The 24,158-nt window shown below is 40.3% G+C and overlaps 1 protein-coding gene across 1 annotated transcript; it reads right to left on the bottom strand.

The window, feature by feature from the left end:
• Window positions 1–762: 762 nt before the first annotated feature.
• Window positions 763–23,607, bottom strand: LOC137347957 (polycomb complex protein BMI-1-like). The gene is made up of 10 exons (XM_068013023.1): window positions 23,513–23,607; window positions 13,903–14,031; window positions 10,073–10,169; window positions 9,460–9,515; window positions 9,312–9,362; window positions 8,547–8,655; window positions 6,886–6,928; window positions 4,774–4,872; window positions 4,609–4,689; window positions 763–2,835 (listed from the first exon to the last, which is right to left on the bottom strand). The coding sequence occupies exons 2-10, from the start codon at window positions 14,012–14,014 to the stop codon at window positions 2,515–2,517; spliced, it is 969 nt and encodes a 322-aa protein (XP_067869124.1). The 5' UTR covers window positions 14,015–14,031; window positions 23,513–23,607; the 3' UTR covers window positions 763–2,514.
• Window positions 23,608–24,158: the final 551 nt, after the last annotated feature.

Here is a 24,158-nt window from a genome sequence, read left to right as displayed (position 1 = left end):
TTACCTTCCCTCTGACTTGTCAGGCATTCTTCCCTCCCCCCAGGGTGGTGTTGTTCTGTACATTTTCTCCCTGTGACGGCCCCCGAGGCCACACCGTAGCACGGACTGCCTCTACCCCTTCGAAATAAAACAGCTCCAGTCTCCAAGACATTGAATCGGAGTTCAATTGCGTTGTGTACGAAAGAGTCTCAAAGTGCTCCAGATTTCTTGTGATTGGTGAAAATGGCAGCAGGGATTTCAGCTGTACTGAATTCACTAAGTGACTTTTACCCCTTTTTAAACCATATATGTATCTCATGGACGCATCTCATTAGAAAGATATTGATCTTATACAAAGAAGCTTACTGGATCTGTATTCAACCCTAACTAATAAAGAAGAAATACTTGCGTTTCCATAGCGCCTTCCACCACCTGGAGATATTCCGAAACGCTTTATGGCCAATAAAGTATATTTTTTTGAAACGTACTCTGTGTAAATCTAGGAATTGATGCATCTACTGATGTTCGGGCGAAAAGGCAGAGCAAGAATGCTTGAAACCACAAGGCATAAAAATGCAACCGAAAGAAGAAGCTTGTTCCAATGAACCTGTCTGTCTCTTTCAGCCGCTGTCTGGCGTGCTGTACATTTCCAACATCCTTTTTTCCCCCCTCGAAAGTTTCACGACCAATCGGCATACAGTTTACAATCATTTATAATCACTAAATGAGGCAATATCGTGTTACCCGTGTCCATTCCTTTCAAAACTTTATTCAATAAGTTTTTTTTTGCTTTAGAAAATAAATGGATATTGTCATTATTTTGAAGGAATAGCTGTCTCACCATTCTCCATTCTACAATCGAAAGGTTATTTTTAAACATGGGAGGGTGTTTATAATTAAAGTAAATACGCTTCTAGAATGATTTAATAGGTTTATCAAAACATAAAATAAAATTTATGAAACAATATTCCATTCTGAACTCATTTTCTTTGTGCTGTTCTGTCGGTAGCAAATCATTAGCAGGACAGAGTTATCATTTCATTGCTAATATTTGTGTTTCGCTCACACTCACACTTGTTTCTCTCTCTCAATCACATACACTCGCACACACCAAACTAAGAAAATGTAAGCACTGAAATGCTAGATTGTACAGTCGACTCCAGTTAATTGAGTAAATGGGGGGGAAAAAATCACGATTTGTGTTAAGCAGCAACGACAGTTTTTTTCTGGAATTATCCCAAATGTTCGCGTGAATATTTGATTATCGTTGTCATTTTTGTTAAAGAAACACCACGTCCTATAAGAAAAAGACCGCGCGATTAGAATCAGGAACAAAATACCTAATCCTTTGTTTATCTACAGCTCTGGTATTTGCTGGCTATCCTTCTAATCACTTCAGCATCAACAGTTTCCAATTCTGTTATTTTGAATTGTATTCCGTACGTATTTCATTCAAAGTAAAACCATTTATATAAAATAGTTTATCCGTCTCTGAATCGCCCCCTTGTAAGTATAACTAAAGCTGTTGAAGAGGTTCCAGAAGGTCCAGTGAGAAGGTAGGAATGAAGAAGGTAGGAATGAATGGCAGTACAGAGTTTGTTAAAAGTGCGCCCAAGATTGGAGATTTTCCCTTCAACTCCTAGCTCCTGCTTTGTTTCCCACTGAGAAGGTGGGGAAGGTTCGAGGTGACAAGTCGACGCTTTCTGGAAAAAGTCTCTGTCAGGACTGAAGGTGATTTGCTAAGAGATCTGGCGCTTTGTTAAGTGAGATGAGAAATTCACGGCATCGCGACCACTGCCTAGCGGGCGTTAACTTTTCCCCCACAAATCAAGTTAAAACCAAAATTAGTAAAATAAAATTACATATTCCACTAGCTCGAAGTGTGTACTGATTATCCCCAGATCCGCAAAGTTGGAGTTAGAATATAAAGCATTTCTTAGATCACGTCATTGTCCCATAAAGCTTTAAAGCTGGGTGATCTATATAATGGCGCAACTTCCAACCCGTGACTCTCCTAGTTCTGGTCAACTTTAACAGACTACAACACCTTCCATCTGAATGAGACTGAAAGTCAATTGAGATCACTTGTCACAATGCCAGCTTGAATATGTTCCCATTTTAACAACTGCGACGAATGAGACTGTTTTTAAGGCAATTTTTAAAAAAATGTACAGGGTTTACAAAAACGTCACCGCCTGATCTCTCAGTGAACACACGTGGCAACCAAATTGTATCCTGGGTCCAATGTTCCTTCATTTAAAAGGATCGACTATACTCGACATCTGCAATTAGAGGAAATGAACGGCGACACCCAAAGTCGTCTGGAATCCCAACCTGGAGGTGTGTTTTGTCCGTTTACATTTACAAATCTGTGTAGGGAATACAAATGTTTCTGACAATAACCATATTGCTAAACAGAATATATATATTACATTTAATAAACGGCGCAGAAGCCAGTTTGATTTTCGCCGCGCCGTGTTTAATATGCAGGCGAGTCCCTTTTGCTTGTTGGTTGACATTCAGTTGGTCCAGCTTTCAGCAGGAAGCCGGGGTTGCCGAGCCGTTAACAGTCACTTTGCGGCCTCTGCCGACAGATGGAGGCATCTGGTGACAGTTTGTGTTGCCGTTCACGATGGAGGCAGCTGCAACTGGATACTGCGGATTGGGAGACAGTGCCGGTGTGCCGGGGCTTGGCAGTGACGAAGACGTGGAAGGGACGGCGGCTGGGCTGCCCTTGTCACTCACTGAGTCACTCTCCGAATTTATACTGGTGTTAGCAAAGTCCTCACTCGGGTGACTGAGTTTTAACCGTTTGCAGGCTGGCTGAACCTTGTATTTCAGGGGCAAAGGGCCATTCTGCAAATGAACCAGAAAACAGAAATATTAAAGTGTGCGTAGTTTGTAGTCAATCAATTACTGGAAATAACATGAAATACAATATAGACATTTGAATATCATCCTCTAAACCAGTCAGTCTTTCCCGAGACTTCAAAACTTCGGAAGTCTATCTCTTTTAGTTGTTTTCCCCTCAGATAAACCCAAGGTTTTAAAAACACAATCTGGCCACTACTTTCTCATCTTCACTCCCTTTCTTTTCAACTTGGTTGTGTCCTTCACTATGGGTCTTGGGCTTTCACACAGGTTTTTCAAAAAGCCAAGTATAATTCAAAAGACCATTTCTCATGCCCCTCATTCCTCCTTAATTTCACACCATTCTGTACCCAAACAGCAGAACATTTCCCAGGTACTGTAGGAGTAACTAATATTTATAAAATACAGGAATTTTCAATTACTACTAAGTTAGCTAACAAGCTTTGAACGGATGGGACAAGCTTGTTGAAAAACCTAGGTGAAGAGACAAGTGCAAAGGATCAAAATATCTATGCAAGTTTTATCTATACGTATACAAACACGCCTATGTGTGTGTGTGCGTGTGTTTGACTTTCAAGTATTGAGGGAGATGTAGTTACAATTGTCTTATAATGTTGTACTTGTAGTGAAATCTGATAATCAGATTTGGGATCTGAAACTAACTGATCACAGCAAACCCAGGGCGGATAAATATGGTTTTATTTATTTCAGCAATCGATTTTTTATGCAAAGTAAGGAAAACATACCCCTATTGTACTGCACTCAGGTTGGTAATTAAATTACAAGCTGGATTAGCATAATGTTAAACATTTGTATTGACAGACAGAACAGCTGGCCAGTATATATTGCAAGCTTAGCAACCAATCTAAACCCATGAGCCTTAATTTTTTCCCAAAATATGCAAGATTAGCATTTAACATCTGCAAAAGAATTTTATGTTCTCAGAATTTAACATAGCCTGGTAGGGACAGCATCTGGGAAACTCGAGTGCATCTGTTTGGCGTTTAGCAAGTATTTTTTTGAAGTGTAAAAAGTAAGTTCAGGTAACATATGCACCTGCACCGCTTGAATTGGCTGAGTACCAGATATCTGGTGTGTCATGGCCCCATACAGTGCAATGAGTGAAATGAATAGATTGGCGTGGATTATCACAGTACTCACTATGTAAATAACCCGTTTTATATATATTAAATAAATGAAAGCAGCATATGTGATAAAGATAGCGATTCGAAATGGAGTATAACCGTGTGGTGTAGATTGTTCCTATTACCTGGGTTCTCAACTTGGCTGCGGACCCAGGTCTACTGTTCAGAAAAACAACTCCTTTCCTATCAATAGGGACTATACTCCAAGGACTGCAATATCTTCTTGTTCACGCCTGGGTGAACAGCTGAAACCTGATTGGCTGTTTTTCTGTCTCAGATCACCCGAGGATTACCTGAGTGCATTGCCTGGAACAGGCACCGCGGGGACTGCACAGAACCCAGCACTCATCACAAAGAACTAAAAGGAATTTATATTTTAGGGAGTGTGCAGTCACATCTAAGCTTTGCCAATGTATGAGATCGCAATAATGTTCTTTGGAAAGTACACGAATTCGACTCGGTCCAGCTGTTCTCCTAACTGCCTGTATTCAGCACACTTACACATACATGTACATATAAATACACAAACACAAATATGCACATGGACACACCTACACGTATACACGCATACATACACAAGGTTGCCTATACCCATAACAAAAGGGTTAATTACCCGTCTCCACGTATAAATATATGCTATATCCATAAGTGTGTAGTAATCTTTGAGGGGTTCGTCTTCGTACATAACGTCAATCTAGAATCAAAACAGACAGATTTCAGTAAAGATAAAAGAACAGAAAACAGATTTCAATGTGATTTTTTTAAACGACAAACTTACTCGAAAATTGCTGGGAATATCCATTTTATTCCGTAGAAATTTTCCCAAATGCATCACCGTCATTGCAGCAGGGCATCGCAGGTACCGTACACTATTAGCCTAGGGAGGGGAAACACACAATCGGTGAGTGAATTCCTGGATGAGATAATGTAATCGGTTGACAGGTGCCCTCAACCACTGCGATGGGACTTCTGGTCTGATGGTTGTCAAGACAAACCAACAACTATTATTTTTGCCAGGTCGTTTTTGAGTTCACAAGGAAATGATGTTTGGGGACTTCAGATTGCATGAACAGTTGACAGGCCAGGAGAACACGGCCAAGAGAGAACATTATTTAACATTTTTGGTCAGGTTTGCTAAATCTGCAACCAAGGTATAAGCAGCTTTACGTTTGATTGCACGGTATCTATGAATAAAGATCTCCATTATTGTGCAGCGCCTTGCTCAACCAACCGAAATTACTGCAACAGCTGTCAAAGGTCAATAGTATCACACCTTCACTAGAGGCACCAATATATTGTGAGTATACTGTGAGGCACCAGTATACTGTGAGTTACTGAATGCTAATGAAAGCATGTTCTTTCCAAGACTGGAGTTGAAAAACCAGATGAACACGGGGGCAAATGTACACATACTATTTTCAAAAAGAAAACATTGTACAAGATCTCCAGAACAAATTAAAACCAATTTGAATGATAGTATGGTCAACAAATGAACAAGAATCACATTTCTGAATTTCTCTCTCTCTCTGTTGCTGAAATCATTACGCGCACTCAAGACAGTGCTTTGTCATTAGCAAGCGTGCATTTCATTTCGATTCAGATGGCAATAGTGATTTGAGATGGTAACTTTCTTACGACTCAAGAGAGCACTTTTGGATATGCCCGGTACGGGTAAAGCCAGAAAATGTCGATACATAGATTTGTCTGAATTAATGATTCTATACAATGGATAGACAACTGTACTTCCGCAAAGGGGGCAAAGTAATCCGGGTGACCTTGCTCAAAAGGAATGAATGACGTCTATACGTAGAGACACTATCCAGAATTTCGCTGTCTACTTATCGCAAAGAAGCCTACAATATCAATGGGAGGACCAAATTTGAGTTTTGGTTAAAGGGGACAAAGAAATACTGGTCTGGAGGCTACCCATCGATCTAGCGTTTAGCAACATTGAACACTGTAACTGAAGTACTGGAGAAACAGTTACGCCGCTGGCCACAAGCATTTCGTGACTCCAACCCATAAAATAATCTTGAAAAGACTCAATGTCGTTCCTGCAAAATGCCTTTGGAATCTTAGCAGCGTTATAATCTAAGTCTAACCCTTACTTTCATTAGTGAAGTTTGAATCTGTCATGAAGGAGCCTCTTCGTCTCACGTCTCGAGAAGTATCCATAATATCTGCTTAAATATACATCATCGATCGAAAATGGACAATGAAACTTCAATCTAAATCGAACCCTGAACTTCCTAATGCATTTTCGTCACCTTTCTACTGATTAACTGTTTAAGGTAAGTTTCTTTGTAATCACATTTTTAAATACAACTACAAATAATTGATACGGAACATTTGGACAATGCTATATCAGGGGAAGGGGAAGGGGAACCCAGAGCTATGGGGAAAGAGTATGGGAGTGGGACTGACTGAATAGCTCTTTCAAAGAGCTGGCACAGGCACGATGGGCCGAATGGCCTTCTTCTGTACTGCAAGATTCTATGATTTTGATACCAGTAATCAAATTTGCAGTAGTGACTTTCTAACCTAATGTTTAAAGCCTCTAATATTAAATTCTTTGTTCTGGTCAGTAGATAAGACACTGACACCCAGAAGTGAGTTTATGAACATTTTGCATGTCTCCAAGCATTCTTCACACTTTCTAACGGACAGACGAATACTGTGGAAAAAAACGAAACTGTGAAAAACAGATTTTGCTAAGTATAATTTAAAAGATGTACCCAAGCATTAAGTCCAAATAAACATAAATATAAATGCTTGATTCTTCGCTATTATCAATCGTTGAACCTATAGCACACCAGGCAGCATGCTAATAGCAACTTAATTTTAAAAATTGATTAAATAGTTCAGACAAAACCACTGGTGAGGAAATTACCTTGTCTGTGTCTTCAGTCTGTGGGACCTCTTTCTTTTCTGATCTAGAACAAACCAAATTGGAACAGTTTAGGTTAATCAATTTGCCAACACAACAGTGACTAAGATGTCAGAAATACTTCATTGTCGGTAAAGCTCTTTGGAACGTCCTGAGCTGCAGAAAAGCCCGATCTACATACAAGTCCTTTCTTTAATTACAACGCCAAATAGTCATTCGGATGTATAATCGTTCACTAACAGAAGAGAGCTCGAGAACTTTCTCATGGTTTGCAGAGTCACATATTGTTCGGTTACAGTAATTTTGTCTCTTCATAAAATGGTAACTGGAATGTTTTACAACTCGAAAACAAAGGGAAATTCGGCGCTTTATAAAACAGTGCAAAATAAATGGAATTTGTATTAATTTGAGTAGAAACCTAATTGCAGTTATTCGACATATTTAGTCTCCAATATCCTGCTTTCAATAAGCTTCCTGGTGAATTAAGGTGAAAATCATAAAACGAAAAACCCTCAGTGGAAATCTAAGTATCCTTGGGCTGGTTTAGAAAAGGAACGGTAAATAAATAGAATGTAGCATTAATTAGGTATACAGTTAGAAAAGGAGTGACTGGAATAAAAGAGAGTACAATCGAAGAACGTTCAAACCCGACAGTTTCACCAAACTCCGTGTAACTCACTTTCAATAATTCCCTGCTTCTAAAAATAATAACGGGATAGTGCGTGTAAACGTGATTTTGCATTGATATTATGGTAACTTTATAATTATTAATCATTTTATAAATGATCTACAATAGTAAATGGACGACCATTAATTAACAGATTGATATTTGAAAATGCATTGATGATGGGGCGAATTTCAGCAAACTCAGCTGGAAATTAAAGATCCCATGGCACAAATCCAAGAACAGTGGAGTTCTCCCCGGTGTCCTGTCCAATATTCATCCCTCAACCAACATCACCAACACACATTGAACTGGTCATTATCTCGTTGCTGTTTGTAGGATCTTGCTGTATGCAAATTCCCGCGTTTCCCTACATTACAACAGTGACTCCCCCTTCAAAGGTACTTCATTGGCTGTGTCCTGAGGTCGTGAAAGGCGCTATATCTACTGGATGACAGTGAAAGGGGTTCTTATACAAGCCTTACACCGAATGTGAGTTTCAGCCCCCTGGTACAAATGCAGCTGTTCCAATCATATAACATTTGAAAAATGTCAGAAATGCACGGCAGGTCAATTATCATCTGAAAGAGATGTATAGTTCCTGCTAACGCAACATAATGCAAGACAGGCCCTCAGACTTCTGCCCTTCCTTCCATTCTAGACGTGGAAAATCGTAAATAGCTTATTGAGACTAATGGATTACAACCTATCTGGTGACCAAGGCAGAGAAAATAAAAGCAAAATTGAGTGGGTAACATTAGCACGCTTTGTTTTCATTCCAGCATTTGTGTTTAACTTTTCCCCCTGTCATGTATAGAAGCATGATGATAACCAAGGTTCTGTGCGTCTCTGGCTACTTTTTAGAACGGTGTCAGTGTCACAAAAAGAGAGAAATGTGCTTTTATTTCCGAAAATCCATACTGCTGTTAATCCTGAAAAAAATATTTGGAGACCATTCAAATTAAGCGGAATCTGCTTCGCTACACACGATTCTACTTACTTGTTGCCCTCATAAAACTCTAAAGACAAACTAATGATTTCATCGTCTGTAATAATTCTTTTCTCCTCTTCTGTGACTTCCCCACGGTCTTCGTTTGAACCATTTGTGACTGTTGGAGAGGGAGGAAAAATACATGTGCCCAATTATATACTTGAATTTATAGTTACACGCACACATAAACCCCCAACGTTTCCATTAGTTGACCCCACGTCTAGAGAAACTCAAGTGTATAGGTACTCGAAATCAGAGAGAACGATACATTCTCCGTTACCCGATTAATGCAACTCCTCCTTAACACAACAGCCTGTTTAGATTCGCAGCCCAGACCGTTTATTTAACCCTTTGAGGCCCCGGTGACCTCCTCAGTTTCTGGGAAGCAGTTTTGTTTTCCAGTTAGACAAATTCTTGAAAACAAAATATAATAATTTCAAATCACAGGCACATCTATTATGTAGAATGTATCTGTGCACAGTCTGCGAAACAAATACAATATATTGTTGGGAGCAGATTGAATAGAAGTATCATTTTATGTAACCGCATAAATTAATATAGGAGCTACCACATCCACAGTGTAATGAAAATATAGAACAATCCTCTAATATTTATGAATCATAGGTAGATGTTTTCTGATTCTTGATTCCGAATTAAATTGAAGTTGACTATGCAGTTTGGAGATCTAAGGGGGGAGAGAGAAAAGGTTTCGTTCCCAAGACAGTATCAGATTTGCAGGCAACCTTAATCCCCTATTTTCAAATAAACATTTACCATCTGCTGAGGGATGGGCCGCATAGAAATCTCTCCGCCTCTTCATCTCATCTGGAAGAGAAACAAAACCAGCACACATTCAGATCCAAAAATCTGTGCAACAGGTCTGTTTAAAAATAAAGGCAAAATGTGACGAAAAGTGGCCTACCTTTGAAAAGGCCTGGAACTAATTTATAAACTATATCTTGTAATGTTTTATCGGCCCTGGAACAAAGGGAAGGACAAGGGTTGAAAGTACATGCACGGGATTTCCGAGGCACATCAAATATTAAGTTCTCTAATAAATTTGAAAATATGACATGTCAGAAGAGGCCAATGCCAGTTAATCGCACGATTTGGGAGGAGAATAAATAGCGCAAGAAGAAAAAAAATTAATGGCTATAAGGAGGAGAGTGGAAAGGGCATTAGAGCGAGTAACTCCCATGGTCAGATTGCACCGCCACATACACCCTAATTTAAGTGGTCCCGGTTTGTGCCGAGGTTTTCTTATGACTCTAGGTCAAAATATGACCTCCCACAACTTGATGTCAATTCTTAACAGTGGATGTCGTACCCCATTAATGATAGGTGGACGGTTTATAACTCGCCCGTATTTCAAAATCAGAACCAGTGATTTCGCAGACTTATATAAGGAAATGATTTTAATGAATAGAACAGGTTGGGGAATGGTCACCCAATTCATAATTTATAAAAAGCACCCGCAGATTGATATTCCCAACTATGGGTTCCAGACGAACAGAACATGTGACAACAGAACTCACCTTATGCTAAGGAGGGGTCTAGTTTTGTGAACCTGTACGTCACATATGGGACAATATTTGTTGGTCTCCAAGTAGCGAACGATACAAGTTTTACAAACTGCAAGGATTTAAACAAGAAAAAGATAATTGTTAAATAGATAGTTTTATTAACTCGACAATCACAAGAATACAAACATAACTTTCAATGTTTCTGATCAGTTTCTGTTCATGTTTTCGAAGTGTTCACTTACACGATAGATATGTCGAGTCCATGCTGGGGACGCTGCTCTTTAAAAAATACCCTTCAGGAACATAGAAACAGGAGGGAGGCTATTCAGCTCCTCCAGCATGTTCTGACAGTCATTGAGATCATGGCTGATCAGTATCTTAAATTCCATCTACCGGCCTTGGCTCCTTAACCCTCGCCGAACAAAACTCTTATCAATCTCAGTTTTGAAATTTGCAATTTGACCCCCTGCCTCAAATGTCTTTTTGTGGAGAGAGATCCACATTTCTACTATCCTCAAGATTTTGACCTCATGCAAATGAAAGTGTTTTCGAAAGGGAAAGTCGTTGAATCAAGTGGTCCTTAGTTTAACTTCTGTTCTTTCACACTGACCAGCTTATTTTCAGGGACAGGAGCGACCTATTGTTTCAGTAAGCTTGAGATTGTGTATACCTATTCCTGATACAAACGCAGGCAGCATTGTTTAGAGTGGTAACAGACTACACATGCACAATTTGATAGCTGCGTTTAGTATGAAATACAATATATGGAAACCACAATACTCCCTCATGCCAGTCAGGAAAATCAATCCCGGTATCATTTCTATAAAATCACATGATTGCATGACGAACGGCTGCCGTCATGACAACCCCACGCAAAGTAATAAACTCTGGAGTCGCCACAGAGGCAGTAACACATCCTAGCTTTCAGATAAGTTAATAAACTCTTCCAGCTTTGCTGTCACGGTTTACAGCGTCACCTCAACCCCTCAATGAGTTATTACTTCGCACCACACTACAGATTCTGTAATCTTGTATGTAATGATGATACAAATACTGACCTTTCAGAATCTAAACACCGATTTATTTATTGGTGAATACTATAATTTTGAAAATATTATGCGGTTGTCACACAGACATATGTAAACGTGAAAGAAGCTGTGATTTAGAAATCTATGCTGCAGGATTTAGAATACAAATGGTAAGTTAGTTTTGGGAGTTTTGTAATACACATGAAGCAATTTATAATCTTTTGAAGAAATTGGGAGCAAACTTTGAAAAGCCTGATGTTTTTAATCTCTCGTTCTTTGTGCCAAAAAAAGCTTTTTATTCTTAAAAAACTCAACTTTCTGAACAAGCTGAAAGAGACAAAAGTGAAGGGACATTTTACTGGTAAGATATAACTTTCATACAGTGTTAAATGAACACTTTTTTGGATTTGATGCAATTTCAGGACAATAAAGTATTTCGTTTGGAGAAATATGTATTGTGGTGAATGATGGTTAACTGCAAACGAGTTTTTGTTGGAGAGTGTTGCAAGGAAATAACATAGTGAAGGATTGTTGAAAGAAAGAAAATCAATTTACATGTATTTTGCACCTTATTAAATCTTCATGGCATCCCAAAGAGCTTCAAAACCAATTAATTACTTTTTAAAGCCTAGTCACTGTTCTTTTGTGAGCAAATATAGAGAATAATAAATAAACTGGGCTTGATTACAGATAGAACAGTACACAAGTTGTATCATGAAGCAATCATCTGATTGAAGGATTCAGATGGTTTATATAGAGGACAGCGCACAGCTGGGAGTATCTGTAGGGATGCAATGTAATCATGGGGCTCTGAGTTATTACAAACTTGTAATTTATTTTTTGGTTGAAATTGTTTACACAGAAATAAGGTTGGATACCAGAGCTTGTAACCAAATCATATGGGTTCAGATGATTTTTACAGAAGCAATAATTGATAGCTGGGAGTAGATGCAAACTCAGTAATTTCAACTGTTTCATGTAGAAAATATTACAATATTTATCATTGACTACAAGACTATAATGCAATCTAAGGGACTATTAATGAATATCTAAAATCTGTTACACACCAGCAACACAATTGAAATCAGATTAATTATATGGAAAATAATAGATGATTATAAAATAGGTCAATTGTCTAGGATGATTTTCAAGCATTATCATAATTATATTGTGAACAATGGATTTGAGAGAGTGGATACAAAACAAATCAAAAGTTTGCAACTGACATTACAGACTAGGAGCCAGAAGTTCTAATTGGTCATTTAAATGTTAAGATTATATTCCTGTCTTAATAACTTGATAGGATCATTTTTAGTGCTCAATCTTTTTTTAAAAACTCTATTAGAATTGGAGGTCAATGATGATAAGACTGTTTCTGCAGTCCCCGTTCTGATGTATGATGTATGTCTGTAACATAGTTGGTCAAATGTGCCAATAAATGCTACCAATCGATTGCTGGGATGTTTATTTATAATAATCAGCCCGCTCTTGATTGATTACAAACAGGGCATAAGTAATATAAAAGAATCTAGCAAATAAGGAATAAGTGATCAATCACATGTGACCACAGAATGGTCTGATGTTACAAGTGTAAAACCTTATATTCAGAAAACAATTTCATAATTATTACATAATTAACATGTAATTTCCAAACAATAATTAATGGGATAATTGCTGTTTTAAAAATAACAATTGTCTGGAATATATATTTTAAATATGCAAGTAGATACAAAAAGTTCTATTCCCAATCGTATTGTCACTGTAAGACTGAAATTTTTTTTAATGAACTTATGTAATTAAAAAGCTATAATGAAATTGCAGCAAAGTGCTCATGATTGGAAACAACTTTATAGTAATGACTTTATGTTTTGTCTGTAACTCATGCATTAACTAGATAGGAACAGACAGAGAGAAGCTGCGACTTACCTTGTTGGGGTAGGAGCTTTAACATAATGGAGGGATTACTATGACCTCAGCAACAAGCTGAACAAAGCTCCAGCTGTTCAGAGACGTCAGATGAACCGTCAGATTGAGTTACAGCCTTTTCCTCCTGCTAAGGTGCACGTTATATTTCAATCATAGGTGCTCGCACCATTCATGAACATTGGAGCAAGTTTGAGTGAGGGCCAAAGGTCAAAGCTAAAGGATTGTTACGGGCACCGTAACGAAGTAAAACACCTGATTCCACTTGTGACACTCAAAGTGGGCTTTACCTTCGGATATGGTGAATGGGGCGAGTACAATACTCGCTGGGTTCCATCTGGTTCACGATTCGTAGCGTTGCGGGTTATGTTTAGCGACGAACAAAGACACATAGTGATTACCACGAGGAAAGCGGGCGAACTAATACAGCCTCGCGTGACAGAAACTGGCATTTTACAAAATTATTATTTGTGTTATTGAGTTATTCGGGGTTCGGCACCTTTTGACAGTTGAAAACCCGTCCGTGTGAGTTTACTTTTGTAGAAGGTAAATAAAAACGAATAATGTTGTTACATCCTTACAATCAAGCCAAACTCGGTTCATTAACCACTTCTTCTGTGAAGGAGATATGCAAAGAATCATAGAAAAGGTACCAGTTATATGATGTCCTACACCATGGTTACAAAAGTAGACATCATTATGATTCATAACTAAAACACACATGGCAGTAAAACTGCTGCAAATATGTCTCAGAAACGCCTCACTTAAACTTTCAAATTGCAGTTCACCTGTAGCCTGCCGACAGGGAGCCTGAATAAGTGGAAGACGTCGTCATGGCTTAGGTTTAAGGCTTAAGAGTTCACATAAACAGAACGATTAGAGTAAACTCACATGAGTGTAGACATTCAATGATAGTTGTAGCGTCTATGAAATATCCCCCGCACAGGGCACACATCAAATGAGGGTTTAGTTCTGTGATTTTGATCCGGGTGGTTCTGTGCATTTTAGCTGCAATGGATTCTGGAAAGATAAGAAAGTAACATTAATTGTATTTGGGTTAGGGGTGTTCTAGGTCATGTACGAGTTTGGTAACAAATTCAGAAGAATTCAATTTTAAAACAAATACTCAAAGTATCACCTCCTTGCGACAATTTCACGTAACCTTCATTAGTAATTTCTACATAATAGCAATTTCTGAATTCCAAACATTTTTGAATCGAGTACGTGGGTTGATTGAAGAAACAGGACTGAGAAGTACTCTAAATGAATGAACGCAATGAAATACCATAGATTATATTAAGAAACCAGGGACTGCACTATGTGGGAAGGTGAAGCCACAGGATAGGCCGAAGATAAGGTGGAGTAAGCAAACACTGGGAATGTTAACTTTGAGTCTTTATAAATGTGTAACCTGCGTTTCATGTCACAACAACTCATCTATATTTTATGAAACGTACCGGATCCTAACAGACAGCAAGCTCAACAGCCGAAGGGCCTGTTTCTGTGCTGTAAACTCTATAGGGGTTGGAACCGAAGGAGACTGTCGTACTATTACTCCTTAGATCATTTAGTCATGAGCTGGGTACCATGCATTATTACAAATGCTAATAGCTGGAAGCTTAGTATAATAAGATGCAAGGCACCCCACTGTTAATTTAATCAGAAAACATGACAGCGAGTAGAAATGACAAAAAAAACACTTGAATACAGTCTGATTGAGGAAGGGCGTCACTGTGCTGACCTAGTCTTTTTTTTTTACCGCTGAGTTCAATAAGATAATGGCAAAGTTGTCTTTCAAAAGTTAAATCTTTCACTGTTGCAGCAGAAACACAGGGGTGGATCTTCCTCTGGGAGGGTATACAGATACACAAACTCAGTTGACTACCGTTTGAAGCACAGCATCACAATCTAAAATAGAATGTCCCAGTCCAGTGTTGAAACTAGAGACAGAGTGAAAGAATTGTTCTGGTCATTCTGTTTAGTGAAATAGTAAGCAGTGAAATAGTGAGCAGGTCCATTTGGAATATATTTAGAATATTCTCACATCGAATGAACAGTTACTCCTTCCCCAAGATGTTTTAGTCTGGCGCTTTTCATTGTGTTTTGCAGTAAGACTAACATTTGATTTTGTAAAATGTCATTTTAGAAAACAAAATTATATCTGGAGCATCTTTTTTTTTAAGAAGATTTCGTATGATAGTGAAGAATAGTTTTGGATAACGAGCATTTCACAAACAAATGCTGAGATTTTTTGAATTACATCTATCTGCCTTAAGCACTTGGGAGAGCCAAAGTTCAATTGGTTTCTCTGCTTGTAATATTCTAATTTTTGCGACTCTCTGCAATTGACCAATTGGAAGTGAAAGGACATGTACTTTAGAAAGCTGACCTCACTATATATTTCAGGTCCCAATCTTAAATCATGCACCGAATGGGCGATACATTTCTCCAGGTTACTGTCTTACCATACAGTGTACGCCAGCTTTACCTCAAATCCCTCTTCTTTAGATGTAGACGCGGTTACCAAGCAACTGTCTTAAAAGGCGGATATAAATAGCAGTGTGTACATCCACTCCTGTACTTACGCATGTTTCTCAAACATTTCATCGCATAAAGAGGAGGCCTGGCTACTTAGAAAAGTTGAGAATGCTGTAAGAAAAATGTTAGTCCAAAGCTTGCCTTTCTTCGTAACCAACTGTGCATACGCCTGTTGGTGTATTGTGTCCTGTAATCATCTCTCAGAAAAGAAAGGGAGTGATTACATGACAGATGAATGGTGCAGTAGGGATCCGCACATGTGATGCCCTACCCTTAAAACATGATCAGGAGATATATTTTGCCGGGGGGCGGGGGTGGGGGGAGGGGTTGTGATAGAGGTAGGTGGGTGGCTGGGCGCTTCTTACTGTAAATTTTTAAAAAATCTTTGGAAGCAACGAGGGCATAGTGTTTAGTGTTTAGCATGTGAACCTTTCATCCAAATATAACTGTACATCCATCAGATATTGCTGTTCAGTCTGAATTACTTCAACATACAGTAGCAGCAGCTTCAGATAGAAGTTTTAGCAATGGTCACCGTTGCAAGGTGCAGTGGTCCAGGTGACATCCAGTATGATGTGATCACCATTGACAAACAGGAGGCTCCATATGGCGTTCTCTACACGGTGTTTTTTATGGCGCTGTTTTAAAGACAAGGGCAAAAGCTGCAGATGGAACGCGTCAAGAGGTGCGTTTGAAATTGGGGGAAACAGGGTTGGCTCCCTTCTATAGACTTCTGCACAACGATTGTCGTAAGAGACAGTTGCAATAAGAAAATATCAAGCGCCCACTGCAACTGAGGTCATGATATATAAACTCGCCACTGAATTACTGAGAAGAGAAAGGACGAGGCGATATTGCATTTTAGACGTTATATGACAGTTTTACAATTGCCTTTACTTGACTAAAGCCTGGTTCGCATATTTTAAGTGAGCAATTCCAAAACGTTAAGGGGAGGGGAAAGGAAAAAGTCTGAAAAATACAGGCGGGCCGTAACAGATTATAAATATTCATTAATCTAGCATACAGTTGAATTAGGGTGTTAGTCATATATCACACACACACAGACAGTATATGAGTGTGAAACTGTTTAGGGATGGAATAGAGTGAGGCCCTGAGAGTTATGGTTTTCTCAGAGCAAGTGAAAAATATTTCACAGTCTGTCCTCACTTGATTAAAGGAAAGCTTTGTGTTGAGTTACTACAGAGTGCTGTGCCAGTGAATCATTTTTGAAAGGAATCTGGTGCATGTTACAAGGAATATGTCAATGAAACGTACATGCACACACACACATACATCTACAAACAACAATGGAGACATCTCTGCCAACATTAATAATACATCCCAATCTATTCTATATGGTACTTCCACTCGAACAAGATCAACTATCTTCGTTAGCAAAACTGAGCAGTCTTTACCGTGAGCCGCACTAGTTGCCCGTCTAACCGTAACATAGATAGTCACCAACATCGTACATTTGACAACACTAGATTACAAACATGTGAATCATTTTGATGTGGGTAAAAAGATCTCGGTGGTGTCAATGTACAGTTCGATAGCAAGGGAAGACATAACTGCAATGTAAACATACGGGCTCGATGCAACTTTACTGCATTCGATTCCTCGACCTCACTATCTGATTTACCTGTCCGTGCTTCCCAAGCCACTGGAGCAATCCCGCACTTGATGTGGTAAACAGATGGTAAGCAGTAAACGCGATGGTCGTGTACGTACTATTAGGAATATTCCTAATCCCACCTCAGCTATGTCTCATCTGCAATACACGCACACGTCCTTTCAGCAGTTTGCTGACACGAAATAGTTACCAAAACATCTCGCTCTTTCTCGGTTTTCACTCACACACATTACCATCTTTTACTTGGACACCATCGTCTCTCGTTCTTCTACCTCTCTCTCCCCACCCCCAACACACACACGTTTTCATAGCCATTGATCCGTACAAAATCAGACAAATGATCTGATGAACGTTTAACATGCAATTCATTATGTAGAGTATTGCCGGCATGGGCACATACACGGTCGCTTAAATCGATGCTGGAGAAAGTTAATATTGCTTGGAAAATGCACCATCACACCCCCGCGGCCGGCGGGTGAAACTGCCAAGAAAAATAATGTATACGAAAAAATGAAGATAAATAAAACGCTAAGTTAATAGTCCTTCTAAAATAGATTTTTTAAAAAGGAAAATAAGCAAGGACATATCATCGGCTTGTACCTGTAATGACGTGGATGGCGGCTACTGTCAACACTTCTAGTAGCTATAGCGACCGTCCTTAGACTTCGTCAGATTTTTCCACCGATTCCCCCCCCCCCAAAAAAAAACCAAATCTCTAAATAAAACAAACAGGCCTGAGAGTGGAGAAACCACCCAACTGTACTGACATTCAAACCAGTCCTTTGCAATCCATTTTGGAAATCGACACAAGGTGGACTCAAGATGCAAATTAGTTCAGAGGATCTCCAGCCTCCACTGTGTGTGTGTGTGTTTAACTGTGCGTGTATTTGCGGTCTGCGTGAGTGTGCCTGAGGTGTGTGTATGAGTTTTTAAGTGTGTGTGTATATGTTTGAATGTGCGTGTGTGTTTGCGTATATGTTTTGAGTGTGGGGCCTGTGTGAGAGTGCTTGAGGGGTGTGTATGAGTGTAAGCGTGTGCTTGTATTTGAATGCGTGTATGTTTGAGTGTATATGTTTTGAATGTATATGTATTTGAGTGTATATGTTTTGAGTGTGTGCTTGTTTGAGTGTATATGTTTTGAGTGTGTGTTTGATTGTATGTGCTTTGAATGTGTGTGCGTTTGAGTGTAGGTGTGTTGAATGTTTGTGTTTGAGTGTATATGTTTTGAGTGTGTTTTTGAGTGCGAGTCTGCATGTAGATGATCTGCAGATGACGCTCTTGATCGTCCACATGACTGAATTACGTTGAAATTTCTTTTGTTGCAGCTGGAAGCAAACAGACAAAACCGTTCGACCCACCAACCAGCCGACGGTATTGCTGCATTTACAGGTACTAGGACAGCGGGGAAGGGGGGGACGGGGCGGGGTGCACCGCTATTTACCTGTATTAATACGGGCTCTGGTTGAATCATGCTTGATTCTGAGCAAAGAAAACAATGATTGCATCAGGTCCGCTAAAACCACACTCAAGATCCTAATAACTGCTAAGTTTCTCCCGGAGTTCATTTGAGCACCTAACTGGTTGCAGATGGGATTGGTGTAAATATCACCCGGGAAATCAATTTTCCTTCCAAAAAGTTGCAACACAGCAGGATCCAGAGGTTGGAACGAACAGCTGTTGAGGGGGATCTGAAATAAACGCAACCGTCGATGTCTGTCTTGTTTTTAGTTAAGTGCTGCAGATTGAAAGTAATTGATAAGCTTTGCTCGTTTATTTTAAAGGCAGTGATTTATTTGATGAAGTTACCAAACAGAAGAACTCTCCCGGGATTATAAATACAGTTATGGCGGACGCAAATTATATTACACGTCACACTCCCCTCACCCTGCTTCACTCCACTCCCCTCCCCGCTTCCAAAAAATGGATCTCAATAATCATTCGCTATGAGATCTTTGGCCAGCGGTAGGACACGCAAAGGGTTGGAGGTCACAGCGCTTCACCCGCGTGTTCCTGTCAGAGTCAACACATTTCTTTACTTAACTTTCGCGGTGGATTAGATTTCTTGCTTACGCAATGTCGCAAAGCACTACAAGTAGCAAGGAATCAGCTAACCTTTCCTGATCTTTAATGCGATCGGACTAAACGCCAATTTATAACAGCAACAAAAACAAAGTAAACACTTTTAAAATATTTTGCACTCCAGTTTAAGTAACTGAAAATAGTATGATTTACACCTGTAAAATTGATTGATGTTCTTTGCATCAATGTGTACTCACAAGAGTACAAATTTTGCAAAAAGTCAATCTTTCAGAATCTCTCTCTAACTCCAAGTTGTATTCTCGGTAAACTAGTGCAAATTCATTCTATCTCGGAGTGCTGGCTAATTGGTCTTGTTATTCCCAGTAACACCACTTAAATCTATACATGAATTTCAACAACAATGTGCCAGCGATATAACATAAACAGTATGCTATGGTGGCTTCTATCTGTCATTTTCTATACAAAAAATTGCTCACTAAATTAATACAACTCGGATTGTCTGAGCCTTTAATTTCCTTAAATGTAGAGTGCATTGGTGGTTGTTGTAGCAACGGGCTGCTGTGTGAATGTACCATGTGTGTAACCTTTATCGATAAGGCCACACAGAAACAGGCACAGTTAGACCTTGAATCACAGCACCTCGATTCTCCCAAGTAAACAACGTGGGCCTTATGATGGAAATGATACTGGTCAGGAATTCATTGCAATAGATTTGGGAATCTTAAACAGCTTGTCTTACTTGAAGGATTTATTACATAAATTGTCTTAAAGAATCTCAACTTGGGTCAATACTACAATAATGCCTGCTGTAAATTCTCAAATCTATGACTTGTAATGGGTCTCACAGGATGTAAAGCAGTTTAGGCCTAGTCTAGTGTTTACAACGGAGATGGGGGATACCCCCACGTTCCATTCCTTGCCCCCTATGACCCGTGAACTTGCTTTTCAGTGTAAGGGCAACCCATAGTTTTGAACCACGGCGCACTCAGTACTGCGCTGCCTGGTGGGATGGTGGGAGCCGCAATAAATTAAAACTACAGTTTTAATCAGCCTGATTGTCACTTTCAAGCTAATTTCATAAACTCCAGCTGAATGGTAGCTAACCTGTTACTGCGATAGTGTTGATCATAGATTTGTCGATGAAAATAGCTCATTTTTTTAAAGCACAAGTTATTGGATAAAACGAGCGTATACGGTATGTTTGAAGTGCGTGGATAAGAGGTCAAATGCATGCAATACTATGCTTGTTTTAAAATTGATTGTTTTAGTAGCTGAATCATGCGAGGCCCAATTTAATCTTATGAGCAACCAGCGGAATAATTTGTGCTGCCAATTGTACGGGTTGCAGAATGTGTCAGAAGGTGGTTAGTTTCCTTTTGACTGGCCTACGTGCGATTTCATTTCGACAGTAAAACCCAATCTATGTTCATTCATTTTCTCACCAGAGCCAGTCTGTCATTGCAATTAACTCACAGGAGGCAGGTTTTGATAAAGGGAGACTGGCGGTAAAAAAGAGAGAGAGAGAGAGAGAAACCCTGTAAAAAGTAAACTCGAGTTGAACACCTACAGAAACAGACCTATAGTTAATATGGCGAGATGGGTTACTTAATACATCAGTAATGTGTGTCATTGACTCCAAGAAACTCAAATGATGCAGTGTCATTCTGGCGTGGGTTGGGGATGGGAATTCCTAATTATCGGGAATCCTTTACGCACACACCAGATATTTATTGTATATTTACATTTAACAGATATCTATGCATGGCCGCGTTTACTCCAAATGCTGTGTAACTGGACCTCCAAATTTTGGTTTTCATTTTGGTATTTTGCTTTTTTGCTATCTTCGATTATTTATTGTCGGGCGAAACCCTGACAGAGGAAGGACTTCGGCCACCGGTGCTGTCCCACACTCGCTTTCAGACAAATAATCCGAATGGCAGCGCTCAATATTCCGGTAACTCGCGGTTCAATGGAACAGCAAAAACGACAGGTCGGCAGGATTCACGTTAAACGACACTCACTGAATACAATCAGAGCAGTGTGACTACTATAGCAGCAAGGGCTGGGACCCGGATACACAATACAACACACACGTGATTCGGAACGAAGACTTTGTCAAGGTTTTCGCTGTATTTTTTTTAAAGAGCTAAATCACATGGCTTTCAGTAATGGCTTCGAGGAGACACCGGGAGGTGTCAGATGGTAAAAATGCAGATCAAACGGTTACTTCTTCCAAGATGCATACACATCATTAACTCGTTCCTCAACACACAATATCAGTTATCATAATCATCTGGGAGGGGGGGGGGGGGGTGGAGGAGAATATCAGCAACTTTCACCTCCACCGGATAACATAGCAACACTGTTCAGCGTTTCTAAGCAATTTACAGGCGAGCTTGACGCGCTAGTAATTTTCGTCCCATGTGCCTCGAGTTAATAGACAATTCTTGTAACTTGAACCCGAATCGTCCTCTCTCCCGGCTCATATATTAATCGCCCAACGAGCTGTTCCCGTCTTTCTGCCCTGATTTGATTTACATGCGTGGGGGATTGGGGGCGGGGGCGCCATGTGCAAAGGCGCATGTTTCTAGTAACAAGACATAAACACGAAAACGCACTCAGTCACAACAGCCTCCATCTCAAGCCCAAACTCGCACAACCCTCCTTCTGGAAAAATACATACTTTTTAAAAACCCCATCTGTATGTGAATACCGCATCAAATCTCCACTCAGCCCCACCTGCCCCTCAAAGAAAAATATTCCCCGTTTCTAAAAAGACAAAACTGTGCTGGCCGTCTCTTCACGCCCGGCTTTCAGTCTTAATTATAGTTACCCGCTGTTGTTACAAACTGACTGGAGAGAAGTGTCAGTGCCGAAACCAGGCGCCTTCTTTAAAACAAAAAGCACCAAGGAAACTCCAAAATAACTTGTGTTACTATAGCTGACAGGACTTCACAAAACATGGCATCAACTTCACAAGGCGTAAACTACAACCAGATTAAAATTCAATTTCATACCATTTCCCAGGTTACAGTTACTGAGTTGGACACAATATATCAATTTTTACTTACATATTTTTACACAGATATACTTTAGACATAAGCGACTTTGAAAGGGTGCATTACTCTGAAAGCTTTTTAGTGACTAAAAACTACATACATCAGAAAAAAATAAGCTATCAGTCCAAAAACACACAACACGCACATTAAAAAAACGATTCAATATAGTTTCGTTATAACCAGTCGGAGCTGCAGCTCCCACTTACATTTCGACACAACTCCCTTGTGCTGTGCCGATATGTGTTCCGAGCCCTTCACACACAAATAAAAATAAGAAATAAGTGCGGTCAGTGTCTCTCTACACTTCTCTCCCCCCTTGACCCGGGCATACAACAAGACTGTAAAGATTTACCACATTTTAGCCGCGGTAAGCAGCTGGATTTGTAAACAGGGCGGGGGGGGGGGGGGGGACCTGCGCCGACTTCCAAGTGTTTCGAGGAGGAACTCGGGCGAAATAAGTTCGTAAAAGCGCCGGGTTCAGTCGGATCGCCACAGGACTCTCACAGTGACAATCTGCACACTGTGCAGATTCCGATCCTATAAAATCGTGCCGATGACACCCGGGACAAAGTTTAAATCGTGCCCAATATTTGGGTGGCTACTTTTTGCTCAGCGCACGAGGCTTCCCGACCCAGCCGGAGCGTCTTTTCGAAAGCTCTGCCCGGTGATTCGAAAGGAAACTAGAGCCCAAAGTGAACAAGGATCAGAAGCCAAGAGTGTGACCTTTCAAGCCGTGCCGGGCCAGCTTGGCTCGGGTTGGGGAAAGCAGCGATTTGGAACTTAACTCGGTGTTGAGAGAGGCAAAGTGCCCCGGCGTCTGGAAACTCAACAGTGTTAAAAAGAGGAGAGAGAGAGAGACAGACAGACAGTTCGGGCAGGCAGCAGCCAAGCACTATGCACAGGGGTCCAACACCAATTCTGCAACAAATGAGAGCACCGAGTGCCGGCTGATGAGCCGGACTGGGAGGCGAAGGGAACGCCCGGGGTCAGCCGGAGCGGCCGGGGCCAGAACGGGCACCGGAGCAACGAAGACAATCGGCAGAAACAATGAAAAGTAGCAGATCGGTGGAAATGAATTCAAGGCAAGCGGCCATCTTGAAATAGAAACAGCAATAGGGATGTCAAGCGATCTCGCACCACTAATTTCGTTCAAGTAAAGACATCTGCCCGACCCAGAGCCCAGTCTCCCAGGCCGCTCGGAAAGTAGAATATTTTTTAAAGCGGTCCCTACCTGATCGTCGGGCGCCCGCCGTCTCTGGTGCGCGTAATCGAGCGAAGAAACAGTGTTTGGCTGGAGCTGTTACTACAGGCTCCTCGCACAAAATGGCTTTTTTTTCAGCTCCTGATCGACCGCCCCGTTTGGTCACGTGGGTTCATTCCTTCAGGGTGTCCAGAGGCAGAAATACTGACTGAGAAAAAGACAGAGAGACATAGACAGACAAACAGAGGGACAAACACAGAGGGAGTCACAGACGCAGAGAGACAGTGACTGAGAAGAGAAAGGCTGAGAGAGACAGACAGACAGACAGAGGGAGATACAAACATGGAGAGAGAGAGAGAGAGAGAGCCACACACGCACAGAGGCAGACAAACTGTGACTGAGAAAAGAAAGCCAGAGGGAGAGAAAAAGAGACAGAGACACACACAAACATAGACAGGGACAAAGATCCAAACTGAGGGAGACACAAAGGCAGGGAAACATTGACTGAGAAAAGGCTGAGGGGGAGACAGGAATACACAGAGAGAAAGGCAAAACGGAGGAGGGAGGTTGCGGTGGGGGGGGATTTGGCATCAGTGTTAAAAAGGTCAAAGATAAAATGTGACATTTCATAAAATATAACTTATTAAATATTATACAAATCAACACTTACAAAAAA

Source organism: Heterodontus francisci, chromosome 33, assembly GCF_036365525.1.
Source record: "Heterodontus francisci isolate sHetFra1 chromosome 33, sHetFra1.hap1, whole genome shotgun sequence".
Lineage (NCBI taxonomy): Eukaryota > Metazoa > Chordata > Chondrichthyes > Heterodontiformes > Heterodontidae > Heterodontus > Heterodontus francisci.
Note: the sequence above shows the minus strand (reverse complement) of the source record. Positions and strands in the feature narration are given on the sequence as shown.

What these genes read in the sequence shown, in the direction of transcription:
- LOC137347957 (XM_068013023.1), bottom strand. Translation starts at nt 14,014, where the DNA reads ATGCACAGAACCACCCGGATCAAAATCACAGAACTAAACCCTCATTTG. An exon ending in GAGTTTTATGAGGGCAACAA is followed by an intron (nt 6,929 to 8,546) that starts GTAAGTAGAATC and finishes GGTTTGTTCTAG; the next exon opens with ATCAGAAAAGAAAGAGGTCC. An exon ending in ATATTTATACGTGGAGACGG is followed by an intron (nt 2,836 to 4,608) that starts GTAATTAACCCT and finishes GTTCATTTGCAG; the next exon opens with AATGGCCCTTTGCCCCTGAA.